At 42.6% G+C, this 18,208-nt stretch overlaps 1 protein-coding gene and 1 long non-coding RNA gene across 3 annotated transcripts in view; one reads left to right on the top strand and one right to left on the bottom strand.

Moving 5' to 3' along the window:
• The window catches only part of LOC126492734 (uncharacterized), a 220,962-nt gene extending 211,076 nt beyond the window's left edge, over window positions 1-9,886 (top strand). Inside the window, exons 3-4 of the long non-coding RNA XR_007589724.1 lie at window positions 5,570-5,673; window positions 9,774-9,886. This is a non-coding gene — a long non-coding RNA (uncharacterized lncRNA). The remainder of the gene's footprint in view (window positions 1-5,569; window positions 5,674-9,773) is intronic.
• The window catches only part of Col25a1 (collagen type XXV alpha 1 chain), a 373,530-nt gene that overhangs the window by 175,235 nt on the left and 180,087 nt on the right, over window positions 1-18,208 (bottom strand). For both annotated transcript variants that reach the window (XM_050126611.1, XM_050125851.1), the window contains exons 3-4: window positions 18,141-18,185; window positions 16,204-16,211 (exon numbers count right to left, since the gene is read on the bottom strand). In XM_050126611.1, coding sequence (XP_049982568.1) covers window positions 16,204-16,211; window positions 18,141-18,185 — 53 coding nt within the window. The remainder of the gene's footprint in view (window positions 1-16,203; window positions 16,212-18,140; window positions 18,186-18,208) is intronic.

The following is an 18,208-nucleotide window of genomic DNA, read 5'->3' as shown; positions in this document are numbered from 1 at the left end:
CTGAAAGGAACTCAGAGGACAGTGTCAGCTTGGTTCACACACAACACATGCGCAAATACGCATGCACAGATACGCGTGCGTGCACACACACAAAGAGTGGATGCTTCAGGGAGCGTGAACTAAGACACAAGAGGTGTAGGTAGAATACAGCCTATAAGGACAAAGGCAGCCCAGGGACCTGGCTGTGCCATTCAACGGAGGGAGGATTTGTCACCAATGTCAGCTATACGGTTCCAGGCTCCTTCAGATCCTGTGTGTATTCCCACAAGAACCATCCATCACAACCTGGAACCTGGTCCCCTTTGGGTAGTCATGTTGCAGGCAGGACCACTGAGAGGATGCCCCAGACTGAAGACAGAGGTCATACACTTAACCCAAACCATGACTCAGATTTTCAAAAGCGTCAAAGAAACAATCAATTTAGAGTCTCTTTGTTTTTTTGTAATGTTAGAGAGTGGAATTTTGACCTATCTATTTTTCTGTTGTAGAAAAATGCCAAAGTTTCCCAATTATTTTCAGTAATTCCCTTTCATAGGAAGCAGTCAGGGAAGAATAATGAGGGATATTAAGCCCAATTTTAGATAACCTTATAGAATCATGTTTCCTCTAACCTTAGTCTAAAAAGTATTTTATAGCAATATCCCAAAACTAAGCACTCCTCATCCAATCCTATGTCGCTGGGTAATAAATGTTCCCTCTTATACAAATATTAACCTTTTCTAAATTATAGTTGTATAGAAAGAGAACGGTCAACCAATGAAACAAAATAATACCAAATTATCCAACAATTTAAGCTCAATTCAATAGTAAATAAATCCCCAAATTTTCTCCCAAGTCTATTATTTAGATTAAGGTAAAACAGAAATAACAAAATGTAGAGATTTAACTCAAGTAGTTAAGAGATAACCAGGTAATTTAGGGATAATACTACTTAAAGAATAAGGAATTCTTTTACGGTGCTGTTCTGACCCCTAACTAAGTAAGACATGTTCTCCATTGTAAAGTACTGCTTATAGCTAACTGAAAACTGAAAAACATCTTTAGCTACACATTATTTCTTAGGAAACTAAACCTCCCTCCCTCAGAAGCAGAAGGTACATTCTCCTATACCCCGAGAGTCACTCCAGAAAGGCCTAGATGAGAGGAACATGGAAAACTGAAAATGAAATTTCTGGAAAATGTGCTGGTTACCCTTCAGAAGAGGATGAAGCTGTACAGCAGGTGTGGCCTGAAGACCTCATGAACAGAACTGTCTGATACCTGCCACATTCGGAACGGTGCTCGCTAGAAGGGAATGAATTCAGATTCAGCATACTGTGTGCCGGTGTGTCCCCTGCCTTTCCTTTCATGGGAGTGCCCCTGGGTCGGGGTGACACTGTCCCTCCTCCAGTTCCCATTTGAGAAGCACATTCAGTAATGAGACAATAACCTGAGCTCTGTACCTAGGGCTCTTATCTGCTGAAGTTTGTATAATTTGAGGGTTTTTCCATTGTTTAGAGATAAGATCTAAGGGAAAGACTCCTCTAAAAGACACTTTTCCCACTTAGCAGAAAAATTTGAGCTACCAGGCGTCCTGATTGAAGAGACAGTCTATCTTAGTCAAGTTATAAAGGTGCAATATTTTAAGATGTATTAAAGGTAAAAGATTTTATGTCAAATATTAAAACTTAATACTTGGAGACTTTTAGCATTCCACTATGTGCATATATATACATAGCACACACACACACACATATTTGGATGCATAAGCAAGGAGCTAAAGTTTTATATAAATTTAAATAATTATACTATTGAGCTTCAAATGAAAGCTGTAACGGATGGAATAAAATCTTTAGCTAGTTTTAGTTGTAATTTTAAAGTAGGTAGTTTGGACATCTATAATTTAAGAGGCTACTTAGATGCCATTCACAGAGTAAAGCAAATTGAAAACACTTAAAAGTTGTCTTTTTGTTTGTTTTGGTTTTTCAAGACAGGGTTTCTCTGTAGCCTTGGAGCTTTTTTGGAGCTAGCTCTTGTAGACCAGGCTGGCCTTGAACTCAGATCTGCCTGCCTCTGCCTCCCGAGTGCTGGGATTAAAGGCATGCACCACCACCGCCCGGCAATAGTTGTCTTCTTATGAGAGATTTATCACAATGATTTTATAGTTGGCTACCTTTCATATATCCTGACAGCCTGTGAGAATGTGGTGCATCAGAGAAACACCTCAATCCTGAGAGGATGCCGACTCCAGTCTCCAACAGAAACCTAACGTAAGCCATCCCTGGACTGTTTTCAAACAGTGCCCAGATCGATGCCTGTGTGTCCGTGAAGGCTAAATTGCTGATGTTGTAGTGAATGTATTAAAACTGACTGAAAGTTCCACAGGGGGCTAGTTATAGGTTGCCACTATCCATTAGAGCAATAGAATGAATGAATTTCTAGTAATATTTATGTGAATGAATGCTTTCTACTTCCTATTTTTAACAGAATAGAGTCCTAGAAAATTATGTGCTTTGATATCTAAGTGTATTGTCAGGCTTTTAGAAAGTACTGGAAGTTCTGGGAACGAAAAGGGGAGAACTTCCTGCTCTATAAGTATGTTTTTAATGGCAAAATAAAAGCTTACCCCCACCCTCACATGAATTCAGGTCCTAGTTCATTCGCCTTGTGTTTTTTATTAGATATCTGCACATAGGAAACGTCCTATTTTAGGAACTATGCGTCTCTATAACTACTTTCCTATAAATTATGATATTTGATATGAACTCAAGCAATTTTTCATTTTGCTCAAAAACTTCCAGGGATCTGAAATTGCCATCAGCTGGTGTATGATCATCAAGCTCTCTTCTGAATTCTATCAACATCACTAAACTTAAGTTCTAAAGGAAGGGGCATTTCCCCTCTAAAAGGGGGAGCTGATGCCTATGGGAAAATAACATTCTTAACAAATAAAACCCAGGGGACCCGGCCAGCAATATGAATAAATCCCCATCTTCCACACGACTCTCAAACCAGTGTACAATACACAAAGTCGGAAACAGTTCTTTTTCAACTCATGCCTTATAATGTGCAAGTCTGGATGAAGTGGCCATGCTGGCTCACTGGGTGTGGTTATTCAACGGTTAGAAGATTAACTTTAATATGCAAAGTAGATGGTTGGCTGAGGGTGGAGGGGGGCATCCGAATATATAATCCCCACCAATGAAAGTGGAAGTTTAGGTCACTTCCTATCCAGGGATATTCCTAGGGCATATTGGGTAATTGTCAAAGCATCTGAAAGGAACCAGCCAAGTTAATTAGTTCCACTCCAAGGGAGAATTCTTCACAAACCGGTTCCTATTCTGTGCCATGGATTAGAAGTCTAAAGAAAGGCTACATATGGTGAAAGATATATACACTCAGCCATTACCACAGACAGGCAGTAAATTATCTGGGGGGCCCGCAGAGCACTCCGTAGCCCGTTCTTTCAACTTCCCCCCTCACCTGTGAAAAAGCCTGAACCTGTATGCCATTGGCTATTAATAATACTCCCTGAAAGGAAGCAAGTTGAAATTGTTCCCAAACTGCAAATCAATAGACCATGTATATATATGTCTACTACTGTTGAATGAAATTATATATCAGATTCAAGGCCTGTATCTGCACTACGGGACTCAAACATGCTTTCATGTAGCCTATAAAATCCACAGACTCTGGGCAGCACAAAGCTCCAAAAATGCTTCTGTTTCCACTCCCAGAAGGATACCCTGATATAGAAGCAGTGAACGGAAGCCCCTGAAAGGAAGTCTGTGATATGAAATTTAAAATAATTGTTTTTAAATTTGTAGTTTCCAGATTGGGTTTCTACCATGCCTGCCAAACCTTCGCCTCCTTTTTCTTTTTCTTTTCTTTTTTTTTCCTGTGGGCTTGTTATACAAATGTGGATTTCATTTATGTATTCACAGAAGGAAATGGTGATCCAGCCACTTTGTGGGTAATGCCTCTAGGTTTCTCCTCCGCGAACACAGGAGGTGGGATGGGTCCTGGGCCAGGAGGAAGGAGATGGAGCACACAGTCGGGCAGTGTTGGGAAAAGGCAGCCCTGGCTTGGTGAACGGCCTCTGCTGGTGCCTGGTAATGATGCCTTCTTTCCCTGGCCAGCCCCTGCTCTTTTAGAGCTGCGTTTATCCTGCCCCTCATGTGGCCTCTGCACAGCAGAACTGCAGTCGCCTCCACCGTCTTAAGCACGAGTTTCCAAACGCCGGTGGCACGGGAACGCTCAGCCTTGAAATGTGTCACGTAGGAGAGACCATCTTGTCACCGTTCTCCAAAAAGTGCACATGTGATTTATTCGCAATGAAGAGATCAAATATGAACATCCTGCCCATTGTTATGCACATGACACTTAGAAGCCATGGACTCTAATTCTGTCTCCTTTGAAACTCGGAAGTAGAGTCATGGCTAGTGCTTCTGGCATATTGTGAAGGCTATGTGGGGCGAAAATTCACCAAGAGAAGCACCCAGTTAACATTATCCTTACAAGAATACTAACCTGACCGATAAGATGTAGCCATTGGAGCAATCATGAAACAACTAGATTGGGGCTGACCAACTGCTTTACTCTGGATTGGCGGGCATACACATCTGGAGCTACACATCTGGTCAAAAACCTATAATCAGAGAGGTCATGGGCCCAATGAAAGAGCATGCTACTGTTGATTGTCTAAGTGAACATGAACATGCTGTAGAATTTAATTCTAAATATTATTTTTATACTCAGAGAGTAGTTCTGGCTTCATCCTGGTACAGAGAAGTTCATTTATGTAGAGGGCTTCTGGTATCTAACATCCAACAATATATTCCTTTATTAGCCAAGAATGCTTGCCAAGTCGCATATGTCTATTGCACTTCCCAGTCATGGTTGAAGGTCATTAACATAGACTGTGATGGCTGGACCAAGTCAAGGCATCAAGGAAGGAAAAGGAAGGGTTTACGGCGACAGAAGAAGAAGGCCACACAAGACACAGGTGTGTGTTCAGTTTGAGGCCTGGGAAGAAGTTTTATAGGTGTCTGTTTGGAGACATCGGCGCCGTGATGATTAGTGTTTTTGTGTTACACTGGCAGGAGTGTGGAGTTTAGCATTTGGTCAAACACCGGGTAGGTGCTATTGTGAGAACATTTACTAAGATGTGATTATAGTCCCTGAGTAAGTAAACCTTATGACTCCAATAGGTGGGTAGGCCTCAATTAAAGGCCTTAATAGCAGAAGTCAAGGTTTCCTGAAAAAAAAAAACAACCCGCTATTTTAAGAAATGTAGACATCTTATCTGAGGGTTCTGGGGAGACAGATAGTTAGTAAGGAAACTAGCTGGGCATGCATGAGGAACTGAATTTGGATTCCCCCAAACAGCATGCACACCAGGCCGTTGACACACCCCCAGATTTTCAACTTGCTAGCACCCACAACTTCATAAGTCACTTCCACACAATATCTCCATCTATTTAGATTCCCTCTGAATCTTTTTCTCTAGCAAATTCTAAAAGAGTCACCAAGCTCCCTTTATTAGACTGCATCGATTTCTTTGTTTCCAATTCCACTATCCATTTTGCAGGACTATGTATACTCCAACCATGCCAGAGCTCCAGCACACAGAGAAAAATGCCCAAGCAAACCACCACGTTTGGTTAAAACAAGAGCTGGCACTTCTTGAAGTTGGTAAGTCCTTCTCTGCTCTGATACTGTTCCAATTGCCCAAACTCAAAACAATATAAACAGGAATATGTGTCTCCAAAAAGGCTGCTTCTCCTGAGGTGGCGCTCTCTCTAGGAGTGATCTTTAACCTATTCATCCATACTCTATGAAGCCACAAGCCTTCCAGGCACCTTATCCCAGGGGAAGCCCTGGATCACCTCTGTGATAGGTTATCTCCATGCCTAGGTTGAGGAAACCAGCCTAGATTAGAAAAACACAGCTTTTGTGGTTTTGTCTATGCAAGTGCTTCTGAGAGGCTTAACCAGGAGGGGAAGGTCTTCCCTGAATATGGACCATCCATCCCATGGGCTGGGAGCCCAGATGGAACAGAAGGACAGAAACGAGAAAGCATCCTAACAAAGACAATGCTCTCCACCTGGCTGCCATGCTGTGGACTGCTGTTCTAAACTACAACATTCGCATTGCTGTGGCAAAATTGTATAAAAGCAATTTACAGGAGTGGGTTTAATCTGGTTCACTGTTTGGAGGTACGGTCTACCTTGAAGAAGGCAGGGTGTCACAGTGCATCCACAGTCCGGGAGCAGAGAGACCCTGGGGCTCAGCTCATCTCTCCGTTTTATTCAGGCTGGGACCTAAGCCCAGGGAATGGTGCCACCCACAATAGCACTATTCCTCCGACCTTACTCAAACCTTCTTGGAAATGCCCTCACAGACACACCCATGTTTTCTAGGGTTTTTCTAGATGAAATCAAGTTGAAAATAAACAGGGAGGAAAGCCTTATCCTCCCTGCTATCAAAGTAAAAATCTCTGAAAATTTACCAGAATTTAGAATTCCCAATTAGTGATATCAGCCAGTTATATCTGCCACAACAACAACAACAACAACAACAAAAAGCATGACTCAGACCTCTCCTTCTTTATTCTACCCCAGTAGCCTGCACGGTATTCCCCAGAGTGATGCTGAGAGTCAGCATCGCCTCTCCCTCCTCCTCCCCACTCATTCTGGCTACACAGGTCAGCAGGTCTGCCTTGGTAATGCCACCTAAACCTGCCCCGCCCCTTTATCTCTTCAGCTATCCTCTTGTGGTATTCCCTTTCTCACAGAAATACTTATCCTAAGCAGTGTCTTCCTAGTCATTTCTCCTCTCTGAGGTCATTTTCCTCTGGCCATGCCTGCTCTGGCTAAACCCTCTGAAGACGGCACAGCCTTAGGCAAACGCCTAAGCCTCGCATGAGGGCTCCTCTGTTGTTGCTTCTTTCTCCGGCCTCTGCCCTCGCTCTTTCCCTCCTTGGGCTCCAGCCTCACTAAGTACATGTGTCTTTTATTTTCACAGATGTCGCTCTTCCTTATACCCAAAGACTTTTCAAAGTTAAATTCCTTGAAGGAAGCCACACGGAAGATGGTCGCCTTGACCAGATCCAGATAAACCCTGGCTGCCGCCGTGCTCAGTCTGGACTGTTTATTTCTCTGCTATTCTCTCACTGGGGGTGTCGTGAATACACCCCCTTTCCCATCATACTGCTTTTTTTCCCAGTAATATTGCATCCCCCCCCCCCATCAAATCACTGTATTTTGCTCTCTTCTGGATTCTGAGGTCTCTGGAAACAAGGCCAGGTCTTAACCTACCATTTTATCCCTGGTACATAGCAAAGGGGAAGCCACACCCTGAATACTCAGGACAGTTTTGATAAATGAACCACTACACTATCTTTTTTTTTTAAAGCTTATTTTTAAAATATTGCTTTATTCAAGTCATTTTTATGTTACATAAATAAATCTCCTGATGTTCTACAAACGTCTCTCCTGGAGGTTTTCTTCTGGCTCCATTCATTATGTTGCTGCCACAATTACAAATTTATGCATAAACAGATCAATTTTTTTTTAGACTTTTGCTTTAGGCTTTCTAGTTTCTGCTTTCTCCATTCCAACTTAATTCTAAAAGATCCACTTAAATTTTTTTTCTCAACAAATCTTAACTGAATCATTTAAAATTAAAAGTATAAGCATTAACTTTAGTACAGAATAGAACCTTATCATACCCTTTCTTCTTGACTTTTTTTAATCTCACTAATCTACTGCTAGATTTAAATTTTGTGTGTATGTCTTTTTTATTATTGATTTTATTGAGCTACACATTTTTCCTGCTTCCCTCCCTTTCTCTCTCCTCCCCTTCAACCTTCTCCCATGGTCCCCATGCTCCCAATTTACTCAGGAGGTCTTGTCTTTTTTCTACTCCCATGTAGATTAGATCCATGTATGTCTCTCTTAGGGTCCTCATTGTTGCCTAGGTTCTCTGGGATTGTGATTTGTGGGCTGGTTTTCTTTGCTTTATTTTAAAAACCACTTATGAGTGAGTACATATGATATTTGTCTTTCTGGGTCTGGGTTACCTCACTCAATATGATGTTTTCTAAATTCATCCACTTGCCCACAAATTTCAAGATGTCATTTTTTTTCTGCTGTGTAATACTCCAATGTGTAAATGTACCACATTCTCGAGAATTTAGATTGTTTCCAGGTTCTGGCTATGACAAACAATGCTGCTATGAGCATAGTTGAGCACATGTGGTACAATTGAGCATCCTTTGGGTATATACCCCAAGGTGGTATTGCTGGGTCTTGAGGTAGGTTGTTTCCTAATTTTCTGAGAAATCACCCCACTGACATCCAAAGGGGCTGCAGCAGCTTGCCCTCCCACCAGCAATGCAGGAGTGTTCCCTTTACCCCACATGCTCTCCAGCATAAGTTGTCATCCGCACTACACTATCTTCTAAACAAGCAGTTGAGCTAGCTATTAACAATCTTGTGGCATCCTTCTGCCTCTATATCCTTGTTTCTATTTTGACCATGAAGAAATATTTTTTAATAACTCATCAGAAACAAATGTTATAAGTACATACTTTGTGAATAGCTTTGGGACATTAGAAAGTATAAAACAAGAATTCTATTTTAACCACGAGCAGGAAGATTTGTGAAAGTAAATGTGCATTAAAATCATTAATAATTTTGTAATGAACATTTAAGAAACCTGCAATGCCAGGTTTCATGATCTGAATTTTTTCTTAATTCTACCAGAGAGAAAAGTGAAGTGTATTTAATAATAAAAGGAGGAGAATATTTCCATATTACAGTCCTATGGACACTATCCAGATGAATATTACATTTAGTTAACTTTGGTCAAATGTGTGTGGTGGCGTGGGGGTGGGGTACTTCATAGATTCTGTGGAATCAGAACTAGGGCAGGTGCCATTCTTTGCGCAGGGAAATCCCAGCATTTTAAGCAGCTGCTCTGGAAAAATGGAGGCACTGAGATTCCCCTTAGCATGCACACGCTGCTGGGTATTATTAATGCCTAACCGCTCAATGGGGAGCAACAATCATTCAAATCACTCATTCGACCTTGTTAAAAAAAAATTACTTCCACGACGTGTCTAAGCTGCTTTGCAAGTGCATTCAATTCTACAGCAGCTTTCTTGCTGCTGGTAGTTATTACTGCACAAATCACAAAGTCGCTTCTCTAATTTGTCCCACGAGATATCTACATGTCTTCACAGTAGACGGTCCTAGGACCCCAGTCGTGTGACTAAGAATTTGGTGACAAGAGAGCAAAACAGGAAGAGGTGACAGGACACCTCATCTGTTAGTGGTCTTGCTGTCAGAATGGCATAGTGTGCATGGACTCCCACAATCTGACAGGTTTCCTTTTTAAATGTCTTTAGGAATTCTGAATGAGCTTGGGGTGTATGTAGCTCTACACTAGAGCACTTGCCAAGAGTGAGGTAGAGCCCTGGGTTTGAGTTCCATGAGTTAAAAAAAGAAAAAAAAAAAAGGTATGACTGCCTTGCTCTCCTACTTACGGTTTAACTTAAAAGGATTACTCTTTTAGCTCCCCCTTTTTCCTCTTTCCTGATTTGTTTAGCTTTTTCTTTGAGTCCAGTTACCATTCTCTACGTCCCCTGCAGTTATGTCAGCGACTGACTGGACCCTTGTTATGTTTCTGGGTAGAAGTGATGATGTGATGTAAAACGTCCTGCCTCTCTAGTACTGGCGTGGAGCATCCCTCACAACAGTCATCTTTCTTCATCTTCTGTTCAACCACAGGGAACCCTGGGATAGATTGTGAAGATGACCGAGTCTCCACTGGTCTGACTCCCGGGAAGCAACATAGCCCCATACCATATACGAGGGAATAAATATCCACTGCTTCAAACCAGTAAGCTCTCAGTTCTTATTTGATACCAACGCTATTGCCTTTCTCAAATAGACGGTATGCATAAATACCACACAGAAAACATAAGGTTCCAAAGAAAAATACTGCTGATACTTATATATCTGTTTGTTTCTCCTCATTGAAACGTGCATGCACACACGCACACACGCGCGCACACACACGCACGCAAACACACACATGCGTACACACACCTCTGATTTATCTCAGCTTAAATACGAGTTTGTAGTTTTTTATGCCACTTCCACAATTCCAAAGCTCTGCTCTATCTGGCACTATGGCCTACATAAAGAAGAGCACAGAAATCATGGGCACAAGTTGGAGCTGAACTTTGTTATCTGTAACCTGAACCACTCATAAAAGGGGTGGGGGATGCTGGGTTCTCACCTTAAGAGTTCACAGTCGTAGCCCCCTTTTATTTTATGTTACAGGAGGCAAACATATATGCAAGAGACCAAAATGTACGGGTTAGTTTTTATGTCAGTTCAACACACGTCAGGGGCATCTGGAAAGAAGGAATCTTAATGGAGAAAATTCCTCCTCCGTAAGATTAGCCTGTAGGCAAATCTGTGGGGTATTAGTGTCTTGGTTAATGATTGACTTGGGAGGGTCCAGCCCACTGTGGGCAGTGCTACCCCTAGGCAGGTGATTCTGGGTTGTGTAAGAAAGCAGGCTGGGCAAGCTATGGAGAGCAAGTCAGTAGGCAGTATCCTTCTGTGGCCTCTGCATCAGCTCCTGTCTCCAGGATCCTGCCTTGAGTTGCTGCTGTCAAATTCTTCCTGGATTGTGAACTACAAGCTATAAGATAAAAGCAACCCTTTTCTCTCCCAAGTTCATGTGGGCCATGGTGTTTTATATCAGTAACAGAAACCCTAACTAAGATACAAAATGAGACAGCCTCTTACCATTTTTCTAACTCTACCCATAAGAAGCCTTTAAACATAAATTAACTGTCTCCGTTTTTGTTCCTTTGGATTGCTACAGTGAATATTGTGGCTATCTAGCTGCCCGGGTATTTTTAACTGGTACCACCTCCTACAAGACATATGGTTTTGTCTTCAATCACCAACAGTGTCCTGTTAGAGGGAAGAGAGTGATCACTAAAGGTGATGGTTAGTTGTTCACTGTCAATGTGACAGGATCTAGATTTGCTTGGGACATGGGCAGCTGAGTGTGTATATGGGAGACATGGGGCAGCTGGGTGTGTATATGGGGACATGGGCAGCTGAGCGTGCATTTGGGGGACACGGGCAGCTGAGCGTGTTCTACAAAATACTTAATGTGACCTATACAAAGCAACAGGGAGAGTAAGGCACAACAAGGATGCTATGCAGTTACACTAAAACTCAACTTGCCTGAAAATGTCTTTGGGCAACATGGAGGGAAGTGAGTTTTGAAGAGAGATAGACCTGGGTTCAAATTCTACTTCTGCCTCATGATTGATGTACACTGTAGGACAAGTTAAGTGATGGGCCCATCCCCCAGTTTCCTCCTTTGTAAAATGGGTAGAGCCAGTCTTGGTCACAAAGGCAATATGGAAACTGATGCCTGAAATGGTGGAAGCATGGGTGGTTGTTATCGCCTTATTGATAGCTGGAAAAGAATTACTCTCGAATGAGAAATCCGGTTGTTTCTTCATTATGAAGTAGGGATGTCAGAGTTTTGCCTCTTAAAGTTCTTCAGAGATTTCGTTTCCTAATTCATCCACCACAGAACCAGCGCAGTAAGCTTAGCTTGGCTTGGTCTGCCTCGCTCATCTGTCAGCAAGATTCTCACGTTCAAACTGGGTTGACAATTGCTGAAGGTGGAGGAACAAAAGAGGCTGTGCAACAGCATCGGATTGCACACCTCAGAGGGTTTAAGCGACCAACAATAACATCATATCTCTGTCAATCATGAGCAATTATAGGGCTTGGTGGACCCATGCAAGTAAAACTGTCAGTCACAAAGGGGTCTCCTGACTCTTTCTCTGGCTACAGCTATTAGACCAGCTTGATTCTATGACCTGTGGATATTTGAGTGGGACTTCCTTTTGGACAGAAGGATAGACTGTAAGACTGGGGGAGACATTTGCTCATTTTAAAAATCCTGATGTTATTCTCAGGACATATATATATGTCCTGTATGTGTATACTATATAACACACACATACACACACACACACAAGGCTGGAGATGGTTCAATTGCAATGTGCTTGTTGTCGAGTCCAAGGGCCAGAGTTTGGATTCCCCAACATATTAAAAGTCAGGCATAAGGGTGGAATAACTGTAGCAAGCTGCATGGAATCACACCTGATGGAGATGTATAATTAGCTCCTAATATTGGCTGGGGCCTGATCACGCAATGATCATCAGCTGCTTGCATATGCGTGGGCCTATAGGCAGTGCCCACCTGGCAATCTGGGGTTGGCAGCCCATGCCTACTTAAGGGCTGGGAGAGGTTTGCCCGGAGAGAGAGGTTTGCAAAAAGAGAGAGAGAGGAGAAGAAAAAGAGGAAGGAAAATAAGAGAGAGGGTAGAGAGAGGTAAAAGTGAATAAAGTCCTGAAATAAACTGCAGTGAGAAGAGCTCTGGTGGTCGCATCATCCTTGCGGGACGAGGGTGGCTGCGACAAATAACCATCCCATTGGAAGACAGAGGAACAAATTCCTGGAGCTCAATGGGCAGCTCATACTGGTGAGCTCTAGCTAGAGTGAGCAACCATGTCTCAAAATCCAGTTGGACTACAATGGAAAAAGATGTCTCATGTCAACCTCTGGCCTCCATTCATGGACATTTAAACTATCTGCATGCATAACACGTGCACACACACACACACACATACTCTCTATCCAAATCCGAATGTATAATTTCTAGCTAGGAAACACAATGGTCAGACACATCACTCGAGTGAATATAGTGGTATGATCAGAGCTCGACGCCTAAAGCACCTGCACGGAGTTCCTTAGAGCAGGATTCTACAATGATACCTTCATGAGCAGATAGAAAAGCAGACAAATACACATTTATAATCATAAAATGGCTCTATTTCAGCTGTTCATAAATATTTTTGTCAAAACGGATTAAGGCTTAACAGCTTACTATGAAGTAATTGATCTGTGAGCTCTAATTCAAGTTGCATTTCAAGTCTTAAATTATAAATAACTGCAGTATACAAAACACAGACACTGACAAGGAAAGCATGTAATTACGCGTACCCACACATTCTAGTGTGTTAGAGTCAAGTTTTCCAAAATACATCAAACGAAGATAAAAATGAAAAGTTGATAAATTGTGCGATAAAGTATGTTTTTTGTTTTGTTCTTCTCATTCTGAGAACATTACTGCAAGCGGTTAACAAGAACCAGTTACGTTCTAGCGAGAACAGAAGACAGTGAGATACGGCATCCTCCCCTGGGTCCGTCAACACATGTGGATCACGGCAGTGTGCCCAGTGCTGCCCTTTCTACTACCGAGTAACTCTGACAATGAAATAAAGGATGGGAAAATGCAGAGCTGGATGCAAGGCCACGCCTCAGCATTCTGTTCACAAGAAGCCCCCGTCCCCCAGGAGGTCAGCAAGAAAGACTCCTGGAGTCCTGGAGGACTTCATTCCTATAGGTTTTGTGCCAAGGGTTGCCCAGCAGAAGCAAGACTATAATCTCATCAGAGTACACGAAAAGTAACAGAATGAAAACCAAGGCCCTTGTGTTTAAAGTGGTAACACACCTTGAGATCCACACGGGAAGTAGTTTCAGACTTGTGGAGAAAGCTGAGCACAATCTAAGGACACCAATGAGGGAAAGGGAATTTTTCTAAAAATAGGATTGCATTAACTTCAGACTTTGGTTCATGGAAAAGAATAAAAGGAAACCCACATATAAAATGAAAATGATGCTTAAAATAGGAAGTATAAGATCACCAGACATTAAAACTGCCGATAGTTGGGTGTGTCTGTAGAGAGGAAGGACATTGGTAGGAAGTCTGTCTAATCATAACACAGTATCACTATTCATTAATATTTATTCAGACCATGGTAATCGCCTATAAAGCTATCTATTCTAAAGGAAAACTAGATGGAAGGCAGCTGCTTCTTAGAAATCCTGGGTGGGGGGGGGTTAAAAAAATGAGGGGCTCAACAGAATTTCATTATGAGATCATTTTAACCATCAGAGCCCCAGGCAGAGCAACACAGGCAACAAGATACAACTCCATTGCATTACAAAAGGCCGCATAGTGTATGTATTTTTCTTCCTTTTCTTCCAACTGCTAGTGTACCAGCTACTTTTCTATTGCTGTGATTAAACACCAGGACCAAAAAGGATTTATGTAAGGAGTTTATTCTGAATTATAGCTTAGAGTTCATCTTATGGGGAAGCGTGGCAGAAGCAGGCAGTCTGACTCCCTCCAGCAAAGTTAGACCTTCTACCTCCTCAAGCAGTGCCACCGTAGGGGAGGTGGGGGAGTGTGCGCATGCCTGAGCCTGTGGGGGACATTTCTCCTTTTAACTGCCTCTCATCTGATCCTCATGTGACCAGTTTGAATGGTCTCTTACTTAGCATGAAAACACAGAGTCACAACGTATGTCTTTGAAGTAGTTTGCTGCCCTCGCCATGGCCTGTTTGAAATGAAGTCAAGATAGCGTGGAAGGGGGTTACGCTTGCTTTATAATGTGGCCATTTTACATTGACTTACCAAGCTTGTAGTGTACATAATTATTAATGCCAGGGAATGTGATTTAACTATGGGCTACTTAATTTGTATAACAATGGTCTGCGTTGTAACACACTCAGGATTCATAAAAAACTAAGCATGAAGCTGAAATTATATAAAATCAGATGTATCCAACTGAATTTTAACCTCGCAAGCCCTTGGCTAAACAGCCTTGAGGAATTAACCTCAGGGAACCTTAGGCTTCATCACTGGGCAATGGGGCTAGCAATATCAGAGGGCTGGCATGAATAAATATGAAATTTGGGGTACAAAGTCCCTAGACAATTGAACACCAGAGAGTTGAGACCTAAAATCAGTTCTTTCTTTCTTTATATACAGTAAGAAAAGATACACAAAATCTTATAGCAGAAAATCTGGGCTAAGAAATAGCCCAAGCAAACAAAGACACCATGCTACATGCTGTTTTAAAGAATCAAGGAGGAAATACTTGCATCTTAAAGGTAACACCCTTGCAGACATGAGAATTAACTTCTTGATCTGACTGACAAATACAAATTCCACAGAAAGAAACCTTGAACACGTCACTCCCCTAATAACCTTGGGAGTTTCCTCAGGGGCAGTCATGTTTTGTTTTGAGTTTTAAAGGCAGACACTTAAATATGAAGGCAGAGTCAAGGCTTCTAGACCTGGGCCATGCTGTCTACTTAGCATTGAGCAAGAGCAGATAAGTCAGTCACGGAAGCGAGATGATCGCAAACGTGATTCATGGCCCATCCTTGAACATGGCAGGAAGACTGCAAAAGATATTTAGAAGCCAATGCTTCCTCTGAACAAGTCAACAAGTGTGTGTTAATCCCTCTCCCTGGACTATGCTGGCCTCAGATAAATTGGCAGTGTAGAGTCTGGGATGAGAAACTATCTCAAGGCTAACGATGGTTGCTACTGAAAAGGCCCGGTGCGCAGTATAAACACGGGGGTCAGACAGCAGATAGCCAGGATATTACTCAAAAAAATGCATCGAGCACAAAGCTGACAAGATAATCTATTCCTGCGAGTGCAAAGCAGTCTGGAATGCCATAGCTATGACCTACGCAGGCAAAGAAAGGAGCACAAACTCTCCAAGGGCCGCGTCTCAGGCTCCTTATGCAGGCAGGGCTCCAACAGACTTCAAAGGGAGTGCTGCCTAAGAAGGGAGGACCCGGCCCGGGCCGCGCACAGGGGGTATCGCTTCCACGATCATGTTGCCATCTACATTTGGTGGACCGGCAAGTCCAAATATCTCAGCCACGAGTTTAAACAGATGGAAAAAGAAGTGTGAAATAGCTGGGAGGCCTGCATGCAAAAGCAACCTCAGGATTCCAGGAAAAAAGACTCAAAACCAGGGGCTTCATGTGTTACCCCGAAGTCTCAAGAGAGTCATCCGTGTATGACAACATAAAAAAAAATAAAGCCCACCCCCAAAACTGCGTTCTAGTGTAGCACGTGACCCAAAATATTCTAGCAAAGAAATCATCTTCCGCATTTAAACATTCGTAAAAGGTCAATCCCATTTTCCTAAATGAAGCTTCCACCATATCTGTTTTTAACGAGGTTTTAACATACGTGGATCCTGGTTAATGTAGAAAGAGCTGAACTCATCAGACTATACTTACAGGAGGACCTGGGGGGGGTGAAAAAGAGAGAAAGAGAAATTAGTGAATATAAATGTTAAAATTAATTAATAGATAACCACCAACACAATACTAAGGATACAAAGGGGACTTACAACACAGTAATTCCTAGATGTTTTCTTTACATCACAGACTTGGAGATGACAGAAAAAATAAATTTATGCCCAAACACAAATTGTGCATAGAATTTGGACAAACTGTCAGGTTCTCCAAAGCCTACTAATGTGCATCTGAGAGACCTGTGAGTTTGAAATAAAACTACATAATACATGTGAGTCTAAGGAAAATACGAGCCAGGAGAACCTTGACTGTGTTTGAAGGCTACTCCAGAAACCTGAGCTTGATCAACACAGTTAGATCAGCAAAGCCAACCATAGGCCAAAGGCTTTCCTTGAAGAGTGTCCTTCCTTCAATGCTTCCCCTGATACGTAAAAGCCCAGGCCTAGCAACTCTCTAGGTTTCTTTAAACCAGAGCCCGGGCGAAAACTGAGAGCATTTTTCTGTATTTCACGCACCATATGCTCTAAACGCCAACTCTCAGTGACTAGGCATTTGGAAGGTGATTTTTATCTTGTCTATAGAACTTTGCACAAGTACTCAATTTTCATCTCCCCCCCCTCAATCTTTTGAAGAAGATTACTTTGGTGATTGCTTTATCATTTCTTTTCCCCTCAAGATTACTTGGGGAGGAGGGAGAAGGGAAACCAGTGGGAGTGCAGGAAGCATGAGGTGGGGTAGGGATTGGTGGAGTCAGACAAATGGGAACAAACTGTCATAACACATATGTATAAGGATACAAAAATGACGGGTCCCACTGCTTTGCGTGCTAACCTTAACGTTTAATTTTTAAAGAACTCTATTACAAACTCTGCCCGGCCATCCAGATTCAGGGTGGCCCAAGGCCAGCTTTTGAGAATACTTGGGAACCAGCAGCCACCCTCCCCAGCTGATGAATTTTCAGAATCCCTTTCATGTTCTCATCTTTTCTGAAAGGGCGTGGGGAAATGGAATATCCCAGATTCAGCCCACTGCCTGCTCTTTCTGACAGCGACAGCTCCACTATTTCAACGACCGGTCAGTCATTGTCTTAAATATTGATAAAAACTAACACCAGAGAGTGGAGAATCCCATCTCGGAGCTGGAGTCACCATGAAAGGAAGACCTGATGTCCTCATGACTCACGGCTCATGGCTATTGACCCGTCTAAAATCCGAGACTTCTTAGAGTAAGAGCAGTAACTGACCTCCCTTATTGCTATACCTTGATTTCAGAAATATTAATTTGGCCTTTTCTACTTTACCTTACCTATAGGAATTTGTCCCGAAAGCACAAGCTACTGAAGTGAGCATCGGGAGAAACGATTGTAAAAGCCATGGCCAGATCAATCAACTGCCCTGTTTCCACAATGACATCACGAAAACCCTGAGACTAAGGATACTGCTCTAACCATCAAAGCTCCGTGGCTGTAGCAGGAGATACCCTAGAGTCAGTAAGAACAGTAGAGCAGTATGACACACTATGCCCACTGGATAAAATAACAGAGCTTCCCAGGATGTCCTCCTTAAAGTGCTAAGACAGATAAATATCCCCCAGCTGGTCACCCAGAGAGAGGACACATGGCGATGTGGTCATAGCATGTGTGGGTGAGAACCCCAACAAGGAACACAGGCCAGGTAGACTTTGATGGCCAAGCAAGCTAGAACAGGGGTGGAAGAGTCTGTAGTTACCACAATGAACAACAGTTTGCCAATACTTCCTTCCTAGAGTTTGTTGATATTAGGGTCTATTCTTAAATTCAAAATCTAGACTAGACTTGCCGAGCATAGGCACACCTTCCAACAAGGGAACAGTACCATTGGTTAAGGGGAGAAACCGTAACTCCTGCACCAGAACTTTAGTAACGTGAGGCAGTCACTTACCAGACTCTCCTCTTCGGCCTCTCTTCCCTCGTTTCCCCGGAGGACCTGAAATATAACAGATTATTTGT

Source organism: Alexandromys fortis, unplaced genomic scaffold (genome assembly GCF_014885135.2).
Source record: "Alexandromys fortis isolate MF-2015 unplaced genomic scaffold, M_Fortis_MF-2015_v1.1 scaffold_19, whole genome shotgun sequence".
Classification (NCBI taxonomy): domain Eukaryota; kingdom Metazoa; phylum Chordata; class Mammalia; order Rodentia; family Cricetidae; genus Alexandromys; species Alexandromys fortis.
Note: the sequence above shows the minus strand (reverse complement) of the source record. Positions and strands in the feature narration are given on the sequence as shown.